This window comes from Esox lucius, chromosome 20 (genome assembly GCF_011004845.1).
Source record: "Esox lucius isolate fEsoLuc1 chromosome 20, fEsoLuc1.pri, whole genome shotgun sequence".
NCBI classification, from domain to species: Eukaryota; Metazoa; Chordata; class Actinopteri; order Esociformes; family Esocidae; genus Esox; species Esox lucius.
The window spans coordinates 4,690,151-4,710,901 of NC_047588.1; the positions used below are offsets into that span (position 1 = coordinate 4,690,151).

Consider the following 20,751-nt stretch of genomic DNA (forward strand, 5'->3'; position numbering starts at 1 on the left):
ATGTATCTGATGATTGCATGCTTTATTTGGTGGATGAATTTACCAGAATCTCTGGATGGTGATGCTGTTTAACAGAGATGCCTTCCATATTAAGAGACCCATCCAGCACGCCCATCTGAGTATCTGCACATCCCCATTGAACGCTGATGGATTGAGCCATCTGTCAAAAAAGGGAATAATTAATCTTAATAATGATAACCACAATAAAAATCATCCAACTTAAAAAGGGTTGAATATACTTTCTTTCAAACTACTCAGGCACTGAAAAACTTTTGGGTGAAGAGAGAAAAAAACTATTGGAGGAGAGTAGAGAAGAAGCTGAGATGGATACAAATAAGCAGCACAGATTTTAACTTACAAGAACCAACATAACCTCCAGGATGCAGATCCTTGCCTCTAATGTCAGGGGAAGCAGGGTGAAGCCTGAAATCTTCTCAGGATAGTCTACCAGGAACACTTGACCAAGGGTGAATGGTGGGTATAGTATGCAATCGTAAAGAAAATAAGGTGATGGCTTGGGGCTTTGGCATGTTCACTGACCATAATTGGCAATGTTAACTGGGGATGTTTGCAAGCAAGCAGTTCATCAAACTTAGAAAATTGCAACAGTGTTTTCTTGCAGTGTTTAAGAAGTGTTTTCATATTCTGTTCTGCAACTATATATTTTTTTCCAGATAACATATTTTACTTTCTCAACAGACAAAAAACTCAGGTCAAACTTTTTACAGACATTCAGAAATATGGCGACATTTCTTTTTTCTTATCTTCTAAACATGTCAGTTTAATATCTATGTTAGCGTACAAGTCATCATCAAATAGATAAAAGAGATAGATAAAAAGAAACAAAAAATAACCTTAAGTTTAAAAAGAAAAATGCAATTGGAAAAATATATCTGTTCAAAGTACATATATTAGTTTCAGAAAGCATAAGTGTACACGTTGTGTTAACGCAAACTATATAATCAGGTGTGGTCACTATATGAAGTAAAAAGAAAATCCCCAAATTTGCTCTTAAAATGTAAATTGACATACTAATCAATAAAGACAAAATATATTTATGTATGTAACTACTCATCTTGAGAAATCAAGGCTGAAGAGATAAGGCATTGGTTTGGACAACTAATATATAAGGAACTGCATTCCAGTACTTCCAGCCATTTCCTAATGTGACCACACAGAGCAGAATAAATAAATTATATGTTTTTCTAATTTCAAAATATTTCTCCTGTAATTATGCAACTGTGGTGTGGATCGGTATCATCATTGCAAAGGCTCCTTGTTCTGAGCTGCATGGCCTGATCACTGCTAGAGCTGTAAGAGCTTGTGCTAGCTCATCAATGTTGAGCCCAGTATGAGGTCCTGCATTGTATCTGCGGCCACCGTAACTGGAGGAGCTGGTGTAGGAGGAGGATGAGAAGTTCATGCTAAAACCAGAACCTGTGGCATCAAAACTGCCTCTTCTGGATCCTGTTCTGGATCCAGTCCTTGATCCAGACCGTGAGCCAGCAGCAGAACCAGAATTGCTGGCATTGTAGGGGCTGTAAAGGCCTTTGGTTGACTGTGATGAGGCCTCCAGCAGTCGCAGGCCAGATCCTTCCTCAACCATACTTCTATCCATGGCATCTTTGTAGGAGATTTTCAGTTTGGTTTTGGGACATGTCAGGTATTTAGAGTAAGCACTCACATCTCTTAGCTTCTGAGCAGTGCGGGCATCAATTGTGCCCTTTTTGATAGATTCATCCAGCGAGACCCTGCCCTCAACGTTGGGTTCAATTAGCCCACCAGTAAGGTATTGGACTTCCAAGAAACGTTGCCCAGCCTCATAATACAGCCACCCTTTCTTAAGAGCTTGGGAAGCAGACATCCTTACTTTGGTTCTTGGATCATCAAATCCAATGAATGCTTTGTGTGCCAGGTTGATACGGTCCACCATCACCTTGTCCACAAGCCCTTTGTCGGTTGCCTCAGCAACAGCAAATCGTTCCCCAGTTGTTGGGTCAATTATGCCCCCTGTGCAGGCCTGTGCCTCGAGTAGTCTTTGGCCTGTGATATTGTCGACAAGGTTCCTATGCATAGCCTCAGTTATTGACACCTTCTCCAAAGTGTCTGTGTCCAGGATTCCAGCAACAGGGCCAGACTCATCTGTGGGGTCATTCCATATTGTGGCAGGTGGTCTAATGGAGGGTATTGGGCTCATGGGATTGTAAGAAGATGAAGTGGAACTGATAGAGGATGACCGGGAGCGGAAGCCACTCATGTTTCCAGAGAGCATGTCAGCAAATTCAGTGATGGCCAAGTTTCCGGAGCGGTATGTATCAAGAGAAGTCTGATCGATGAGGCCTCGTGCAAGGGCATCATCAATGTCATACTGTCTTCCTGACCGTCGGTCAATGATAATGGACTTGACAACGCCATCAGAGCTTGTCTTTGTGATCTCTTCCCACTCACACTCCTGCTCAGCAAGCTCTAAGTATGTCTGATGGTCAATGAGTTTCTTTCTGTATGCCTCATAAACAGACATCTCTTTGCCGGACTCTGGGTCCACGATGACCACTCTGCGTTTGCGTACAGAGGATGTGGATGATGCTTTTGTCTCACGTTTCTTCTCCTTTAGGAGCAGGAGAACAAGGCCAGTTTGTGGATCAGTAATGCACCTCTCCATCAGTCCGAGGTAGGTCAGGTTCTCCTCAGTGTTGGGGTCAAAGAAACCCTTGGTATCGTCTGATGGATCTGTGAGAATCTCATTCATCTCCTCATCAAACAGGCCACGGTTGTAGGCCACCTCTACTGGCAAGCGATGACTCTCTTGTGGGTCAATGATTCCGCCAGTGGCAATCTGAGCCTCAAGGAGACGTATTCCATGGTCTTTCAAGATGAGCCCTTTTTTCATGGCCTGGAACAGGGAGATTGTCTTACCGGAATAGGGATCTCTGTAACCAGTCACTGCACGCTCAGCAGAGAGAAGCTTGTCTTTAAATTCTGGCCCCACAATGCCTAGCTTGACAGCTTCACTGACAGTCAACTTGAGATTTTTTATTGGGTCAATGACATAGCCAGTAGCAGCCTGAGCCTCCAGCAGTTCAAAGGCAGTCCCTGGCCTAATCATGTTCTTTTTCATGGCTTGGTAGATTGACAGACGGTCATTAGTCCTCTCTACATAAACACCAGCAATACAGCTTGTGCCCTCAAGGTATTTTCGGAGTCTATTGCTAACCTCTTCCAATGAAATCAGACCTTCATTCAGTTCATTGACTGTATTTTGGTCAATGATCTCAGAGCGTAACATCTCCTCTATGGTGATCTCTTTTCTGAGACCCTTGAACATAATTCTCTTGTCTCCCAGTGACAGCAACCGCATCCCACTGCTAGGGTCAATCTTGCATCTCTTGAGTAGCTGGGCATAAGACAGTTTCTCTTCAGTGACAGGGTCAACAAATCCCTTTACTTCATCAGTGAGCATTTCATATGTTTCCTTGTTGATAAATCCTCTCTGTGTGGCGATGTCTGCCGGAAGGTGGAAGTAGAATTCGGGATCCATTATGCCTCCTGTGGCAGTCTGCGCTTCCAACATTTTTAAAGCATACTCTTCTGGAACAAGGTCCTTTTTCATTGCTTGGAAGAGAGAGATGATTTTGCCAGTGTAAGGGTCTTTGTAACCTGTGACTGCCCTCTCAGCTGATAGAAGTTTGTCGTGGATCTCAGGGCCGACCACACCTTTCCTAACAGCCTCATCAACAGTGAGTGTCTGTTTCTTTACAGGATCAATGATGAATCCTGTTGCTGCTTGGGCTTCCAGGAGACTAAAGGCAATTTCAGGCTTTAACAAACCTCTCTTCATTGCTGAATAAATACTCATCCTCGAAGTGGAATCTGACATGACACCAGCAATACTGCCAGTGCCAAACAGATACTGCTTTACACTTTGCATTTCCATGATGTCACGGATGTTTCTCTTGTCTTGCTTCAGCAGGTTGAATGTCTCCAGGTCAATGATGCGGGCATTGTAGAGCTCCTCAATAGTGACCCTGCGTCTGAATGTGTTGCATGACTTGACAGTTTCACCAGTGATGATCTCTCTCTGCTCCATAATTTCAATTATGATGATGATCATGCGCTCTTTAGTGATACTGCCAGAGCGATACTCATCCATCAGCTTCTTCCTTTCTTGATCAGGAAGTAGATTTGAGTTCATGATGTCCCAGAGAGTTTTTGAGCCTCCAGCAAGGGCTTCAATAGAACTGGGGAGGTCAATGTTGGTGGAAGCCAGGTCTATCTGCGTCTGTTCCTCTGTGTAGAGGTATGTCTTCTCCACCACAGTCGGTGCCTGAGGCTTAGAAATTGGTAGAAGGTTCATGCCAGAATCAGGATCTCTAGTGCACTTGTCTTTCAGCTGTTTATATGTTACTTTCTCATCAGAGTTGGGGTCTGAATAGGCTTTGTTATCTTCAGATGGTTCAGAGAAGGCGTGTGCCATTTCTTTGCTGAAAAAGCTCTTCTGATAAGCAATTTCAATAGGAACGCGATGGCTGTTCACAGGATCAATAATTCCTCCTGAACTCAGTTGAGCCTCCAATAGTGGCATGGCATGCTCCTTAATGATCAGACCTTTTTCCATTGCTTGGAAGAGAGAGATTGTTTGTCCTGTGAAGGGATCTTTGTAACCGGTGACAGCCTTTTCAGCTGAGAGCAGTTTCTCATGTAGCTCAGGACCAACAATGCCTGCTTTAACTGCATCATCTACTGAAAAGTACTGGTTTCTCACTGGATCTACAATGAATCCAGTGGCAGCTTGGGCCTCTAGAAGTGAAAGACCTGTGTTGTGTCTCAGAAGATTTTTTTTCATTGCTTGATAAATGCTGATTTTTTCCTTTGTTGGTTCAAGGTAGACACCAGCTATACTGTCAGAGCCTTGGAGGTACTTGTTTATGTTTTCATTTTCACTCACCTGTTTAGGTGACTTTTTGCCTTTTAGGAGCATATCAAATGTAGCATTGTCAATGATTTTGGAATCAAGCAGTGACTTGGCAGGGACAGGGGCTCTGAGTCCTTTGAAGTTGTCTTTTTCCTGTTTCTTTTGCTCTTTCTCTTCTACAATGGTGATCACAATCTTGATGATCTTTTCGATTGTTATCTTTCCAGACCTATACTGCCTCATCAGGTCAAATCTCTGTTCCTCTGTAAAGTATTCAGAGTTTATAATTTCCCAGATAGTCAGTTTCTTCCCTTTGAGTGGCCCAGATTGCAGCTCCACTGTTGCTTGGGTCATGGCTTCCTTGGTTTGGATGTCTGTGTATGTATTCTCATTCTTTGCATTAATTGCTTGCTCAGACAAAGGTAAGAGCTGAAGGCCAGTTTTCTTGTCAGTGACACATCTTTTGTACAGTTGTGAGTATGTGACATTTTCATTTGTGTTGGGGTCAAAGAATCCTTTAACATCATCAGTTGGGTTACTTAGAATCTGGTTCATTTCATCATCGAAGTAGCCTCGTTTACAGGCAACATCATGTGGGATGTGATGGCTTTTCACTGGATCAATGATGCCTCCTGTTGTGAGCTGTGCGTCTAGGAGCCTAATGCCTTGATCTTTTGGAATGAGCTCTTTCTTCATTGCCTGGAACAAAGACACTGTCTTTCCTGTGTAGGGATCTTTATAGCCTGTTACACCTCTCTCCGCTGACAGTAGTTTTTCATGTAGCTCAGGACCAATGACAGCTGCTTTCACAGCTTCATCGACTGTAAACTTTTGATTGTTTACAGGATCAACAACAAATCCTGTTCCTGCTTGTGCTTCCAGCAAATTTAAAGCAGGTCCTGCTCTCATCATATCCTTCTTCATGGCTTCATAGAAAGACATAGTCTCCTTAGTTGAGTCAATAACTACTCCAGCAATGCAGTTGGTACCTTTCAAGGCTTTGCGAACAGGTTCCATTTCAGACACCTCTTTGATTGTTGTATTGCCTTTGTGCAGCTTATTGTAGAGGTCTTTGTCAATAATCTTGGACTCAAGAAGTTCAGTAGCTGGAACAGGAGCCCTCAGACCATCAAAAGCAATTTCATTCTTCTTCTCCTTTTCTTCTACCATAGTGATTACAATTCTGATGATTTTTTCTACTGTGATCTTTCCTGTCTTGTATTGACGAATCAAATTCTTTCTCTGGTCCTCAGTAAAGTACTCTGAATTTATTATTTCCCAGATGGTTACAGTCTTTCCTTGGAATTTTCCAAATGGCACAGAGACAGTGGTTTTGTTGAACACATCCTTTGTCTCCTCTTCTGTGTAGGTAGCAGAGCTCAGAGCAGCCTTGTCAGTGATGGGAAGGAGCAGCAGTCCAGTCTCAGGATCTGTGCTGCATCTCTGCATGAGCTCATTGTATGTTACATCCTCCTGGGTGTTAGGATCAAAGAATCCCTTGGTATCTTCTGAAACCTCCTCCAAAATCTTGTTCATCTCAGTGTCAAAAAGCCCCTGCTTGTATGCAGTCTCAATAGGCACACGGTGGCTGTTTATTGGGTCAATGATTCCACCAGTTGCCATTTGAGCTTCAAGTTGCCTGAGGGCATGGTCTCGGTCAATCAAGTCCTTCTTCATAGCTTCAAAGAGTGAGATCTTGTTACCAGTGTAAGGATCTTTATAACCGGTGACAGCTCTCTCAGCAGACAACATTTTATTGTGCAGTTCTGGCCCGATAAGGCCATCCTTCACAGCCTCACTGACAGTGAGTTTCTTATTTTTAATTGGGTCTACTACATAGCCAGTTGCTGCTTGTGCCTCCAAGAGGATGTAAGCCCAGCTAGGAGTAATCTTCTTCTCTTTCATAGCTTGATATATTGGCATTTTCTGATTAGACTGTGTTAAGACACCTGCTATACAGTTTGTGCCCTTCAGAATGGTTCTTAACTTATCAGTCTGGCTGAGTTCTTCCACAGTTGTTTTGCCTTTCTTCAGTTTATCAAATTCCTTTTTGGACAAAAGTCCAACGTCATAAAGTCTGCTTGCAGGTACTTTCTCGCGAATGCCATCAAATGACAGTTTATCCTTCTTGCTGTCAACCTCATCCAGAACACTTTGGCCATTAATAACCTGCTTGGTTGTCCCCACCTCGGTTTTGTGGATCAGTTCATCCTCAGGTACATGGTCAGTCTGGATATCAATTTCTCTGGTGTGGAAGACAGGTTCTTTATGGGCGACCTCGAGTTGCTGCAGTTTTTCACGAAGTTTCTTGTTCTCCTCAGCAAGCAGCTTTTCTTGCTCAATTCTTTTCCTTTCAAGCTCCTGCATCTCTTTTTGCTTGTTGAGCATTTCCTTCTCAGCCTCTTTTTGTTTGTTGAGGGCAGCATCCATAGTAGCCTGAAGTTTATTTTTCTCCTCCTCCATTTGTTTCCTCTGGCGTTCCTGTTCTTCTTTTAGGGCCCTAGCCTTCTTGACCTCCTCCTCAAACTGATTCTCCAGCTTCTTCTTCTCTTCTTCAATTTGTTTCTCTTTCTTCAAAAGCTCCTCTTTCTCTGTGATGAAGGTCTGCTGGAGTACCGTCTTCTCAAGTTGGATTTGTTTTTGCTGTGCATTGGCCATCTAATGGAGCACAAAAAACAATTAGAACAGTAGTAGTAAAATATGTTTGCATTTAATATAATCAATTTATCCACATATTGTGCACTGTAATAAAATAATGACATAACATGTTAGTACAATGCACAATGCGAATCACTTCCAAATTGAAAAAAATATATAGATTTTTTTCACATTATTGTTGGGTACTTGCACATGAATTCCTGATATATATGGGATACCTAAGCTTAATGCAAAAGGCCACAAAAGACACTACATTTAGAAAGCAATGAACACCAACATTTATGATGGATTTCATCCCGCTTATAAAACAGTTACCAACAAACATAATCAAAAGCAAATTTATTCTAGCAGATGTGTTTTACATGGGAATTTATTATTTTGCATGTTTTGGTTGCGACAGATGTACCCTGTTGTTAATCCAATAACGTCTGAAGTTTAATATAAACATACAACCATGTTTCCAAAAAAGTTGGGATGCTGCGTAAAATGTAATAAAACCAGAATGCAATAATGTACAAATCATTCAATGCCTACATTCAATAGAAAAGAGAACAAAGACAACATATCAAACATTGAAACTGAAACATTTTATTGTTTCTTGAAATATATATGCCCAATTTGAATTTGATGCCAGCAACAAAGAGTGGAAAAATTGTGTAATGCTAAAAAACGAAACTGGGTGGAATATCACACAACTAATTAGATCAATTGGCAATAGGTCCGTAACATGATTAGTTATTAAAAGATCATTCCAGAGTTGTCTGTCAGAATTGAGGATTGGGAGGGGTTCACCACTCGGTGAAAGACTGCAATTTAAGAATAACATTTCTCAACGCAAAACTGTTTGGGGATATCACTATTTACAGTACATAATATAATTAAAAGATTCAGAGAATCTGAAGAAATCTCTGTATTCAAGGGACAAGGCTGAAAAACTATATTGGATGGCTGTGATCTTCAGGCCCTCAGATAGCATTGCAAAAAAATAAAACACGAGTCTGTAGTGGACATCAATGCATGGGCTCAGGAACACCTTGGAAAACCATTGTCTGTGAACACAGTATGTCGCTGCTTCTACAAAAGGCAAGTCAAAACTCTACCATGCAACCACCGCCACCTACTCTGAGCACAAGCTCATTTAAGATGGACTGAGGCAAAGTGGAAAACTGTCCTATGGTCTGACTAATGAAAATGTGAAATTATTTCAAATTTTGGATGCCACATCCTCCGGAGTAAAAAGGAAAGGGACTATCCGGCTTGTTTTCAGCACACACTTCAAAGCCCAGCATCCGTGATGGTATGGGGGTGCATTAGGGCACATGGCATGGGTGACTTGCACATCTGTGAAGGCAGCATTAATGCTGAACAATATACACAGGTTTTGGCAAAACAATGCCAAACCACATTCTGCATGTATTATAACAGCATAGCTCTGTAGTAAGAGACTGGGTGCTAAACTGGCCTGCCTACAGTCCAGACCTGTCACCCACTGAAAACATCTGGAAATGAAATGAAAAATATGACCCCAAGCTGTTGAGCTGCTGAAATCCTATATTAAGCAAGAATGGGAATATATTTCACTTTCTAAACTAAAGCAAATGGTCTCCACAGTTCGCAAATGCTTACAGAGTATTTTTAAAAGAAGAGGTGATGCAACGCAGTGGTAAACATGTCCATACCCCAACTTTTTTGAAACGTGTTGCTGGCATCAAATTCAAAATGGCCAAAAAATGTCCCAAAAAACTATAACATTTCTCAGTTTCAACATTTGATATGTTGCCTTAATACTATTTTCAATTAAATATAAGGATAAATGATTTGCACATATTGCATTCTGTTTTTATTTGCATTTTACGCAGCATCCCAACTCTTTTGGCAACGGGGTTGTAAAACCAATGGGTTGAACAACTGAATTGTGTATGTAGAAACCAAAACACAAGAAAGCATAATCACTACTAAAATAAGTAAATATAAGCAAACCTGCAGGCAGGTAACATTCTTCTCATTGGTTCCTTACATTCCACATATGACACAATATGACCGACTTTTAGGCTTAAAAAATTAATAAAGCAACCACTTATGTAAGTAGAAAATGTGTGTTTTTGTTCATAGTTACATGTTTTATTAGTGATTATGCTTTTATGTCATTTTTTGGTAGCTACCAACTCCCAGTTTTTCAATTAGTTCTACTTTGTATTTATACAGAACTTTAGAACTAATTGAACAAACATCTGGATCACTTCTGTCACAACCAAAACAAAACAAAGCATAAATATATCAGTAAAACCCGTAAATATAAATTAAAACCTGATTTCAACCAGCAAATGTTTTATATATTGTTGTGTTTGAGCAGGATAAACACATCTGTTCTGTACATTAACTTGGAAAATGTAACTCTGTGAAGGGACTTATTATTTCCAAGGTAATGTACGAAGAGTTAGTGTATATCTCTAGTTAGTTATTTCTAACTAATCTACATTCATGGATCTATAACTTTTTTCAAAAGGATAACAGAAACTATTTGGAAGTGATATTTTTGCAGAAAGCATAAAACTGTAATAGAAATCTACAGTAAATCAAAATAAATATAATTATGTAAGTAGTTCATTTTGAGTAAGAGGATCAGATATAGAAATTGAAGATGATTAGTTTTAAGATAGATGGTTAACAATGATTTAACCTGTCCTACTATACCATCTCTAACACAATACCTCTTTAGATTTATTCTGCAGATCTTCTGCCTCCTTTTTCAGTTTGGCCTTCTCCATTTCAAGGTCAGCGATGGCTTTGCGTAGCTCATCAGACTCTCTACTGCTGCTCAATTTCTGGACTTCCACAACAGTAAATATCTCTTTGGTTGCTAGCTCTGTTTGGTGAAGACGGGCACTAATCTCATCTGCTTGCATCTTGAATATCTTGGCCTCATTCTCTGCTTTGGACTGAGCATCACTAAGTTCAGAAACCTTGACTTTCAATTTTTCAGCTTCAGCTGTGATTTCCAGCTGTCTCCTGCGTTCAGCTTGCAAGGACTTCTGGAAGCCCTCAGTCTCTTCCTCAAGACGCTGTTGCATCAATTGTTTATCCTCAAGCAACTTCTGGGCCTGTTCTTGAGCCAGGTCCTTCTGTCTTTGAAGCATTTCTGCTTCTGCTTTAAGTTTAGATGCCTCCTGTATAGCAAGCATCTTCTCCTTTAGCATCTTCTCAGCAAGTGCCCTCTGTTGTGCAAGGTCAGATTCAGCAATCTTTCTCATGCGTGCAGCCTCCTGGGCTTCCACACTGAGTCTGGCAGCCTCCTCTGCAAGTTTCTTCATATTCTCAGCTTCCTCAACCAGGAATTTCTGTGTATTATCTTTGTTCTTTTCGATAAGACGCTGGTTTTCCTGCTCAATTCTGAGTTTCAGTTTGACAAGCTCCTCCATCTGAATCTTGACTTTAAATAGTTCCTCCTCCACCTGGGCCTTCTGCTTGATAGCATCTCCGACTTCATCCTTTAGACGCTGCAGCTCGTCATCCAAGACAGACTTTTGCTTATCCGTTTCTTCCAGCTGAAGTCTGACTTTTGTGAGCTCTTTCTCTATTTGAGCCTTTTGCATCACTGTTTGCTCTGCAAGCATTTTATGCTTTGCCATCTCCGCGTCTGCCTGTTGTTTCTGTTTTATTGCAGCTGCTTCTGCCTGTGCCCGCTTGGCAGCTTCAAACTCTGCCTCCTTTCTCAATTTCACTGCTTCCTCTTGAGCTTTGGCTTGGTTGCTTGCTTCCAGTTCTGCTGCCTGTTTTTGGCGTTCTGCATCCTCTGCTTGTTGACGAAGAATAGCAGCCTCCTTCTCTGCCTTTTCCTTGGCAAGCTCTGCCTCTTTTGCAAGCATCTTTGCCTTCTCATACTCTTCTTTGAGCTTTTTCTGCATGATGTTATCCTCCTTCTGTTGGACAAGTACGCTTTGAACTTGCTGTTCAGCTGCACTGCATTTTTGTGCAGCTTGTTTTGCTACAAGGATCTGTCTTTCTGCTTCCTTGTCAGCATCCTCTTTCTGCTTTCTGGCTTCTTCTGCTTTCTTTTTGAGCCGCTCCACTTCATCCTGAGCATTTTTGCACTGTCTGCCTGCTTCTTCCTCTGCAGCTGCTATCTTTTTAACCTTTTCTTCGGCTTCACGCCGACGTTTCTCCTCTTCCAAGGCAAGTTGCCTGTGTTTCTCTGCCTCTTTTTCAGCTTGGAGTTTACTCTGTTGTGTTTCCTCAGCAATGTTTTTCAGTTTATTTAACTCCAGCTCCAAATCAAGCTTGCCAGATGAGGCTTTCTCAAAGTTGAGTTTGAGAATGCGAATTTCCTCCTCAACTACTCGTCTTTGCTTGAGAGTTTCATCAACAAGTGTCTTTTGTCTTTCTAATTCATTCTCAGATGACTTCTTAAGCTGATTGATCTTTTCTTCAATATCTTGCTTGTGCTGGCTGGCTTGGTCCTCCAAAGCCTTCCTCTGGTAAGCTTCATCCTCAGCTTTTCGTCTGAGTCGCTCATTCTCAGCCTCTTTTTCTTTTAGTGCAATTTCTGCTTCAGTTTTCATGCGAGTTGCCTCATTAATAGCAGCAAGCTTCTCTTTGAGAATCCGTTCAGCTTCTGCTCTTTGACGAGCTGCCTCCTCCTCAGCAACTTGCCTCTGTCGCTTGGCTTCCTCAGCGATGGCTCTAAGTTTGCCTGCTTCCTCAGCAAGGTCCCTCATTTTTGCAGCTTCAGCTTCGAGGAGCTGCTTGCTCTTCTCAGTGTTGGACATGCTCTCTTTTTCTGCTTTGGACTTTAACTCTATTAGTACATTCATTTCACTCCTCACTTTAGCAAGCTCATCTTCAAGCTGTTTCCTTTGCTGCTCAGCAGCACTGACTTCATTCTTCAGTCGGTACAGCTCGTCATCAAGCAGGGATCTCTGTTGCTCAGCATGGTCAAAGTCTGCCTTTAGCCGGATTAACTCCTGTTCCGCAGAGAGTTTCTGCTGAGCCGTTCCCTCAGCTAACTTCCTCTGTCTTTCCAGCTCTTGCTCAGCCATCTCCTTCTGTTTCAAGGCAGACTCCTCAGCTTTGGCCCTCTTCTTTGCCTCACGTTCAGCTTCATCTTTAAGCTTCTCTGCATCCTCTTGGGCACGACTCTTTTTGTGAGCTTCTTCCTCAGCTTGGAGTCTCAGACGGAGGGCCTCGTTGGCTTTCTGCCTCCATTTCTCTAACTCCTTCTCCGCCTCCTCCCTGGCCATATCAGCCTCCTCTTGTTGCTTCTTGAGACGGGCTGCCTCCTCCTGTAGTTGGATGACAGTTCCATGCTCTATTTTGAGTGATTCCTCAAGCTTGGATGTCTTTTCAACATAGGACATGCGCTTGCTCTTGAGCTCAGCGGCAGCACTCTTCTGTGCCACCTCATGGGCAACCTTGATCTGCTTCTCCTTCTCTATTTCAGCTTGCTTCATTTGCCTCTCTGCCTCCTCCGCCTGCATCTTCAGCTTCTCAAGGTCTTCCAGAGCCTTCTGCTTCTGCTTGGCAGCCTCCTTTTCAGCTTCAGACTTGAGCTTGAGCTCTTCCTCAGCCTTGCGTTTTTTCTGGGTCTCCTCATTGACTTGCCTGCGGAGCTTTTCAGCCTCCTCCTGTGCAAGTTTTCTTAGCCTTTCAGCTTCTGATGCTTTTTCCCGAAGTTGCTTCAGCTCATCCTCTGCTGTAGATTTTTGTTTGAGTGTGGTCTCCAGCTGTATCCTGATGATACGGATTTCCTCCTCAATCTTAACTCTGCTCTGATTGGCTTCTTCTACTTGTTGGCTTTTGGATTTGATCTGCTGCTCTGAAAGGTTTTTGAGCTCATGCAGTTCCAGCTGGATATTGTGCTTTTGCTTTTCTGCATCAACAGCGACAACTTGTCTCTTGTTGACTTCCTCCTGCATCATGAGCTTCAATTCTTGAGCCTCTTTCTCCGCCTTAGCAATTGCCTTTGCGTGACCTTCCGCTAGCTGCTTCTGTTTGTCTAACTCAGCCTGCATTTCAGCCATTTTTTTCCTCTCTTCCGCTTTCATTTTCTCAGTAGCTTTCTGTATTAGTGGAAGCAAATGGCAAAGGAAATTAAGCATGACAGGTTAAATGTTATTAGTTAGCTCAAAGATACATTGAATTAATTAATGAAGATGATTTTAAAGCAAGTTCTCTTTCACAAGACATTTCAAGTAGAAACATGCAAAATGGCAATGTAACCATTAATGTATGGCGACAAGACATCACTTCACAACACAACAAAGTGAGAAAATTGTGGCATGCAACTGTAGCTTTTCGTTTTTTGGTGTCCCTAGAGTGGTGGTCTTTTTTGTGATAAACTATTTCACTAGTTTGGTTAAATAGTTAGCAAATGTTTTATTTAAAAAAAACCTATGCTTGTTTTATAAATGTCCAAACCAAATCTATTCACACTGTTATACAACTTGCACCTTTTGGCATAATAATGCAAGGGGTTCTTTAGATCACTAATGTCTGGAAAATTAGCAGACTACATATGCAAAAGGGAGATGCAGATAGTGCAAGGGTTTATCTGGAAATGTTATACAAAAATGAAAAGTACAGGTTCATCCGAAAAGAGCTAGAAATGGCAATATTGTAGAATTAGAGCGTTTCAAAGTTGTAAAGTGTTTGGAGATGAAAAAGCATGATGACAAACAAGCCATGGAAGTGAAATTAAGATTCATAGGAAACTGTTGACAATTTAGCCAAGGGATTATAGTCTGAGATAAGGGAAGGTAAGGATAATGACAATGATAGAATGGGAGAATAGTAAAGACAGCGTAGTACATAATTTACCTCTTTAACGCCCAAACAACATAAGCATTCATCATGACAAAGCGCTGGCAAGCAGTTAAGAGAAGCAAAGAAACAAAATATTAGGGTTAGAAAAGAACGGGAGACTTAAGAAATTTGTGTTACTCTGAAAAAGGAAAGTTGAAATACATGGCCACATGATCAGCCTGAAGCATACAGTGGCAGAGAATAGTTTGAGATCTAAAAAACAGTGGTCAATGAGAAAAAAGACAAAATGAATGAAAGAACCTTGTCTTAAGATATAATCTAACTAAATGAACGAAAATGATAAATAAAATTATATTTAAATAATGTAAAACTATGATGGTTGTTCCATCTTATGGAAATATCCTCTCGGAGGCTTGAATGTTTTGAGGAGGCTCTGTTGTTTTTTCTTCAGTTTGAAAATAAAATGTTGGCCTCTGCAGCTTATCAACACAGGATCTAATTGTAATTTAGATTCATAAGGATCTACTTGGTCCTGTATATAATTAGGCACTTTTAAATAAATCACACTCCAGCCAAATACCAAAATAGTGAAGTAGGTACCCACTTCCCATCAAAGAACTACGACACTTGATTTTGGGCAGAGCTCAATACTGTATGCCAAACTGCTCAGCTTGATCATCAGTCTAAAAGACAGGATTTTCTGTCTGCGGGGAACCCTCACTCCCTGAAGCTACAGTATGGCATGCCGATGACAATGTTCCAGATCACAGTTTATCTAAATATGAATGTCAAGTCAACCATACATTAATATTTTTCTATGCATGCAAGTGAGGCAGTGGTCGTGCGTTGGTTTTTCAGTGGATGTCAATGGGTTAGAGTTACAAATCCCCAGTGGGTTGTCACGCACCTCCTCGTCCTCCAGGCGGCGCTGTGTGTCGGTGATGAACTTGATGTACTGGCTGGTCAGAGTCATTAGCTCGCTGTAGCGTGTTCTTAGCGTCACATACTAATGGAGAATAAATAAATGATTCAGTTTGTTTCAGCTCAGGATAACCTGTGAACATGTCCCCTCACATTTTAAATGGTTGTCATACAATAACAATAAAATTTTCAGATGACAAGTGACCAGACCTCTTGAATGATGTTATCTGAAGCAGAATCCATTTTGGTTTTTTTCAAGGGTGAGAGAGGCTCCACTTGTGCTTTGTAGGCTACTAACTGGAGCTCATAATCCTAACAAATAGAAATAGCATGTTTTAACACTGTATGCCTCCATATTAAATTAAGACATTGAAATAAATCTGTACATACATGCAGTAATTGTTTCCGTGATTGCAAACCTAGGTACATTGCCTGTTCTTTTTACCTTGATAGTGTCAATGTACGCCTTGGCATATTTATGACACTCATCCACTTTCTCTTTGTTTTGCTCGATCTCCTCCAGCAGTTTCTGTATTCGGTGAAGCAATTAGTCAGAATTACTCACAGTGAGAGGACTGAATATCAAGGTCAAACAAAACAGTAGAGCAAAAAAATAGATGTACAACTGTGTATTCTTAAGGTAAACATGTCAAAACCTGAATATTATGTTTAACAAATAAACATTTTTAAATCTCGCAGCACAGTACCTTCTCCTGGGCCAGCTGCTCCTTCAGAGTCTTGCTGTCGCTGATGGGCACTGCCTGGATCTTCTCCTGTCTCTGCTTGGCGTCGCTGATCCACTGGATGAGCCAGTCGTAGCTCTCCCTGTAGTAGCCCAGCTGGCGACCAAGTTGCTCCAGCTCCCGCAGGCGGAGCTCCATCTGGGAGAACACAGCTAGCCAGCGGTCCTGGAGACTGGACAGGAGGTGGCGGTAGTGGTCCAGCTCAGCGTCACGCTCGTTGTGTACACGAGACATCTTCTCGCTGACGATGGCAGCCTTTCGGAGCTCGTCATCTAGCGCGTCGAATGACGGCTTCTCGCTCTCTGCTTCTCCACGCATTTTCTACACACAGAGAGACGGGACGGAAGACCTATGTTTATGCCCATTTGTCAAGAGGCAATGAAAGGTGTCTACACACATGCTCCTATGTTTCATTATGGATAAAAGTTGACGTCATCTTTTCACACCAAGTCTTTGAAAAAAAGTTGTCAGCTTCTGGAATCTTTTGGGGGGGGAGCCAGCAAAACCCATGCTGCCCCCGCACAGCCCTCAGTTGGGACCTTGTCAAGGGAAATACTTAAGTGCTCCCAAATAGCACCCATTGCTCCCAAACCGCCCCAGAGACAAGCCACCTCCCCATGAAATGGGTTTTATCCTTTCGTTTTGACAACTCTGTCACCTCTGCCCATTGCAGTTTTTGTTAATAAAATGCCCTCCAGGGCCCTAAATCCTTGTCCGGTCTGTGTCCTACTCAGTTACAGGACACATAAAAGGTAAAAATACATTAGCGCTGGCAGTCGATTAACCTGCACTAAATCCAATACATTGCTTTTATGAGAGCATGTGTTTTTAATGTAATAAACATCACAATTGAACTACTTTGTAGCATTCATGCGAAAGCCTCTCCAGGACCCAGGCCTGGAAAAAGCTGAGAAAAGCTATGTCATACAACAGGAGGTAGGTGTTGAGAGAACCAAGAACAGGAGCCTGTTTGTTCATAGGAAACATTAAACTAGAGTGAAGGTAGAGGCTGTGCCCAGTTCTGATCAGTTCACCTTGAGCTGGGTGCGGTAAGTCTCCACCTCCTTGACGTCATTGGGCACGGTCTGAACCTCGCGCAGGCGGTCCTCGTACTTCTTCAGCACGTCCTCGACCCCCTGCGTGTTGCGGATGACCAACTCCACAGTCTTTAGCCTGGGGCATTAGAGACACGTCAGAGAAGGCAGGGAGTGAAATGACATAGGAGTGTTAGGAAACTACCTACAATGACTTCAGCTTCCTATCCTGCTTTTAATACAATGTCATATTTTTCCCTCACATTTTTGTTACTATTGTCATGGGCAGTGAGAACCCGCCCAAATGGCTCCCAGTTAGAGAACAGAAACAGACGGAAATGTACTCACTTCTCCAGATAGACTGAGGAAAGGATGTAGACATTGTCCATCTTTTTCAGAGTGAAGTCCAGTTCAGAGCGCAGGACAGGGGCAGTACTGGACTGCTGGGACGCCGTGCTCAGCACCTCCTCGGTCTTCACAGCCACCTGGTCCACGTTCTTCTTGATACCCTCGAGTTCCACTTGGACTTTCTGAAATAGGAGAAAAACCAGTGTAAAGATAAAGAATAGATGGCCAAAGCAAGTGGGGAGAACACCTCTTATCAGCTATGACAACTGTCGTAATACTGAACGAGTCCCCTATCCGACTCGCCTGACCTGAGCCTGACCTGCGTGTGGCTTCTCTGGGCGAGGAGCAGCCACGGGGCATGGTGGAGAAGCAGAGAGAGGAGCCCCACTAGACCCAAAGCCAGTAGAGTCCACAAGAGCTGGAGCAGTAGGCTGGCCAGTTGTCCCCCCAACCCAGCGTCTCCTTCAGTATCCATATTGAGCCCATAGAGTATTGAGCCCATAGACTCAGTGGACAAAATGAACCCTCTTTAGAGAGTACTCACTCACTCACTCACTCACTCTCTCTCACTCTCTCACTCTCTCACTCTCTCACTCTCTCACTCTCTCACTCTCTCACTCTCTCACTCTCTCACTCTCTCACTCTCTCACTCTCTCACTCTCTCTCTCTCTCTCTCTCTCTCTCTCTCTCTCTCTCTCTCTCTCTCTCTCTCTCTCTCTCTCTCTCTCTCTCTCTCTCTCTCTCTCTCTCTCTCTCTCTCTCATGCAATTCCATTCCCTCCCTCTTTATCATGATTTGTCTCCTCCCCTCTCTCTCTGCCGTCTCATAATCTTCCTGGGTTCCACTGAGTCATCGTTCTTCTCTTTCCTTCTGTACTTGGCTCCCGTACAAGCTGTCTCTCTTCTTTCTCAAGCCTAGTTCTTTCTCACATTTCTCTACCTCTACGCAGAAAAAAAACTATACACTGGTGCAATCTACTGTAATTAAGCCTCCCTTCTCTCTCTGCCTCTCTCTTTCTTTTATTCTCGCTCAGACTCTCTGTGTAAAGCTTTGTCCTGGTTCTGGTGCCATTCTGTAACAGTATAAAAAAATTGTGAACCCTAACGGTTAAACACTAGCTTGGTGATTTAGTGATTAAAGGGATGGTTTACACAAATTACAGAGCATGGAAGATAGCCTAGTCAGTGTTGGTCCAGTAACCAAAAGTAAACTGGTTATAATTACAAAGTCAACAAGCTGAAACATTTGGTTTGAGAATTGTAAGTTGTTCTGGGTGAGAGTGTCTGCTTTAATTGACAAAATTACGTATTCCTGTATTTACTCTGTAAGCAGTCTATGGACAAGATACGAAAGCAATCTAAGCATTGGTTTACTTTGCCTGTGTCCAAAAACCCTAGCATCTGTGACAAAAATCCCATTGAAGTTCTGCTATGAATATATAATAATTTCTAATAATGTCAAAATAATCTAAATGTTAATGTAATTGAAATTTGTACCACAAATCAAAATGTTAGCAATGTGCAAAGGCTAATAAAAGTGTGGATAACTGTCATACCTTGTCCATAGATTTCTTACATGGTACGGAAAACTAAAATTGGACAAACACGTCAGCCCAATTAACAGGGAATTAACAGGGAAGCTGGCAAATATGCCTCTCCCAACAGTTACCTTGAACTTCATAAGTTATACTGATTCAGTATGCATTTTTATACTTATTTAACCTTTAATCATGTCTGATCTAAATACTGAATTTCTTTCACAACGGAGATCTTTTCAAAATCTAGGTTACAAAATTTTTCTCATGACTTTACCTTCTGTTCAGAGGTCTTCTGGGCACAATCTTTGAGTGCATCCTTGTCCACGGGTTTGCGGATGCGGGCCAGTGTACGAGCCTCACAGTCCTCTATCCTTAGACGCAGGTCCTTGATCTGAGTGATGTAGGTCACGCACGTGGATTCGTCCTGCTCACCTGTGTGTGGTGGGGATTGTGGACAATGCTTAAGAGAGGCCAGATTACAGTGACTTCTCCCCTCAGTAATGTTGAGGGCTTTATGAGGCTGTGGTCCGAAAGACTGTTGACTATAAAAACATTTGTATGTTTTTTGACTGTAGTATGGTGAAAACATTCCCTTCTGTTCTCTACGACCATTCTTACCACTTCTGATTACTCACTAGTTTGAATGGAAATCAAATTGTTTGTACTTAATGTGAACCCCGCATTCTGAAGGAAGTCTATGGGCAAACAGAAACTCAAATCTGTGTACGAATCCAGCTATTACGTTTAGTGGTTATTTTTGATAAGAATGTACCTGGGAAGAGTCAAGTTCAATGTTTTTTGAAATTATCGCAGTAAATGTTGTCTCTTGGTTATTCTAATCAATCTCACAGATATAATTGACCACACTGATATTTATGCAGGAGGTGTGGCTACCCAGAATCCCTCAACACTGTAGCTAAAGCCCATTGGCTAATTACTGTTATGAGCTTTTACAGAACATGAACATTTTCCTGTGAACATGATTTCCTGAGAGGGTATAAAACCAGTGTTCCGTAATCTATCTAAACATATTTAACTTATAACAAAGCATACATTCACACAATAGTCTCACACCTGCAATTCAGTTTTTTTTTTATCTCTAACATCAGCTAACTTTAATCAACTTCAGCTAACTTTAGCCACTGCTAGCGAAAATTAATGTCTGATCATCTAAAGAAAATTATAATTGCAAAATCACCTGTACTTCAATGTACTTTACATTTGATGTTGAAAGTTGATTTGGCCTATTGAAAAATAAAACAACATGCTAACATGCCCCTATTAGTTTACTTTTCCTTTGTTTGGCAAGCAGTGGCTACAGTTAGTTAATGCTTGTAATAATTGTTTAGAGAAAGCTGAACCATGGATTTCTCGTGGCCATTACACTAGTATCAGGATGAGGAACCACAAAAAATCAAGTATAAAATAGCATTGTTTACATTATTATGGTCCATTATCAGACATGCTTGTGTTCATGAGAGACATGTCATACAGTTATATATGCATCCAGACAAACATGTTTCATTACAAACAATACTTTTCCTGTATTGGAAATGCATCTCAACATTTCTAGCAGGACACAGTAAACCACTAGCTCTTGTCTTTCCAAAGCACTATGGACCTGCTTCATGGACACAGATTAAGACTACTGTAGTCCTGGACTAGTCTTAATCAATGTCAGTGAAACCGGCCCTAGATTATATTTTTAAAAAGCCAAATTGGGGAAAAGCTAATAATGTACCAGTTGAGAAAATCATGCATTCACTCCACAGATCTAAGTGCTAGCGAAAAGCATTGCTATTGCTGAAGCTGTTGAGGGTGGAAGAATGAAAAGAACAG

General features: G+C 41.8%; 1 protein-coding gene across 26 annotated transcripts in view; it reads right to left on the reverse strand.

Annotated features, from left to right (window-relative positions):
* The window catches only part of plecb (plectin b), a 178,361-nt gene that overhangs the window by 895 nt on the left and 156,715 nt on the right, over positions 1-20,751 (reverse strand). For 25 of the 26 annotated variants that reach the window (XM_020041060.3, XM_013131365.3, XM_020041067.3 and 22 more), the window contains 10 exons: positions 19,187-19,344; positions 17,376-17,557; positions 17,028-17,166; positions 15,958-16,314; positions 15,696-15,779; positions 15,461-15,562; positions 15,237-15,335; positions 10,282-13,626; positions 359-7,570; positions 44-160 (listed from right to left, as the gene is read on the reverse strand). In XM_020041060.3, the coding sequence (XP_019896619.2) occupies positions 1,232-7,570; positions 10,282-13,626; positions 15,237-15,335; positions 15,461-15,562; positions 15,696-15,779; positions 15,958-16,314; positions 17,028-17,166; positions 17,376-17,557; positions 19,187-19,344 (10,805 nt within the window). In that variant the 3' untranslated portion in view covers positions 44-160; positions 359-1,231. The remainder of the gene's footprint in view (positions 1-43; positions 161-358; positions 7,571-10,281; positions 13,627-15,236; positions 15,336-15,460; positions 15,563-15,695; positions 15,780-15,957; positions 16,315-17,027; positions 17,167-17,375; positions 17,558-19,186; positions 19,345-20,751) is intronic. The other variant, XM_020041076.3, reaches the window with a different exon arrangement.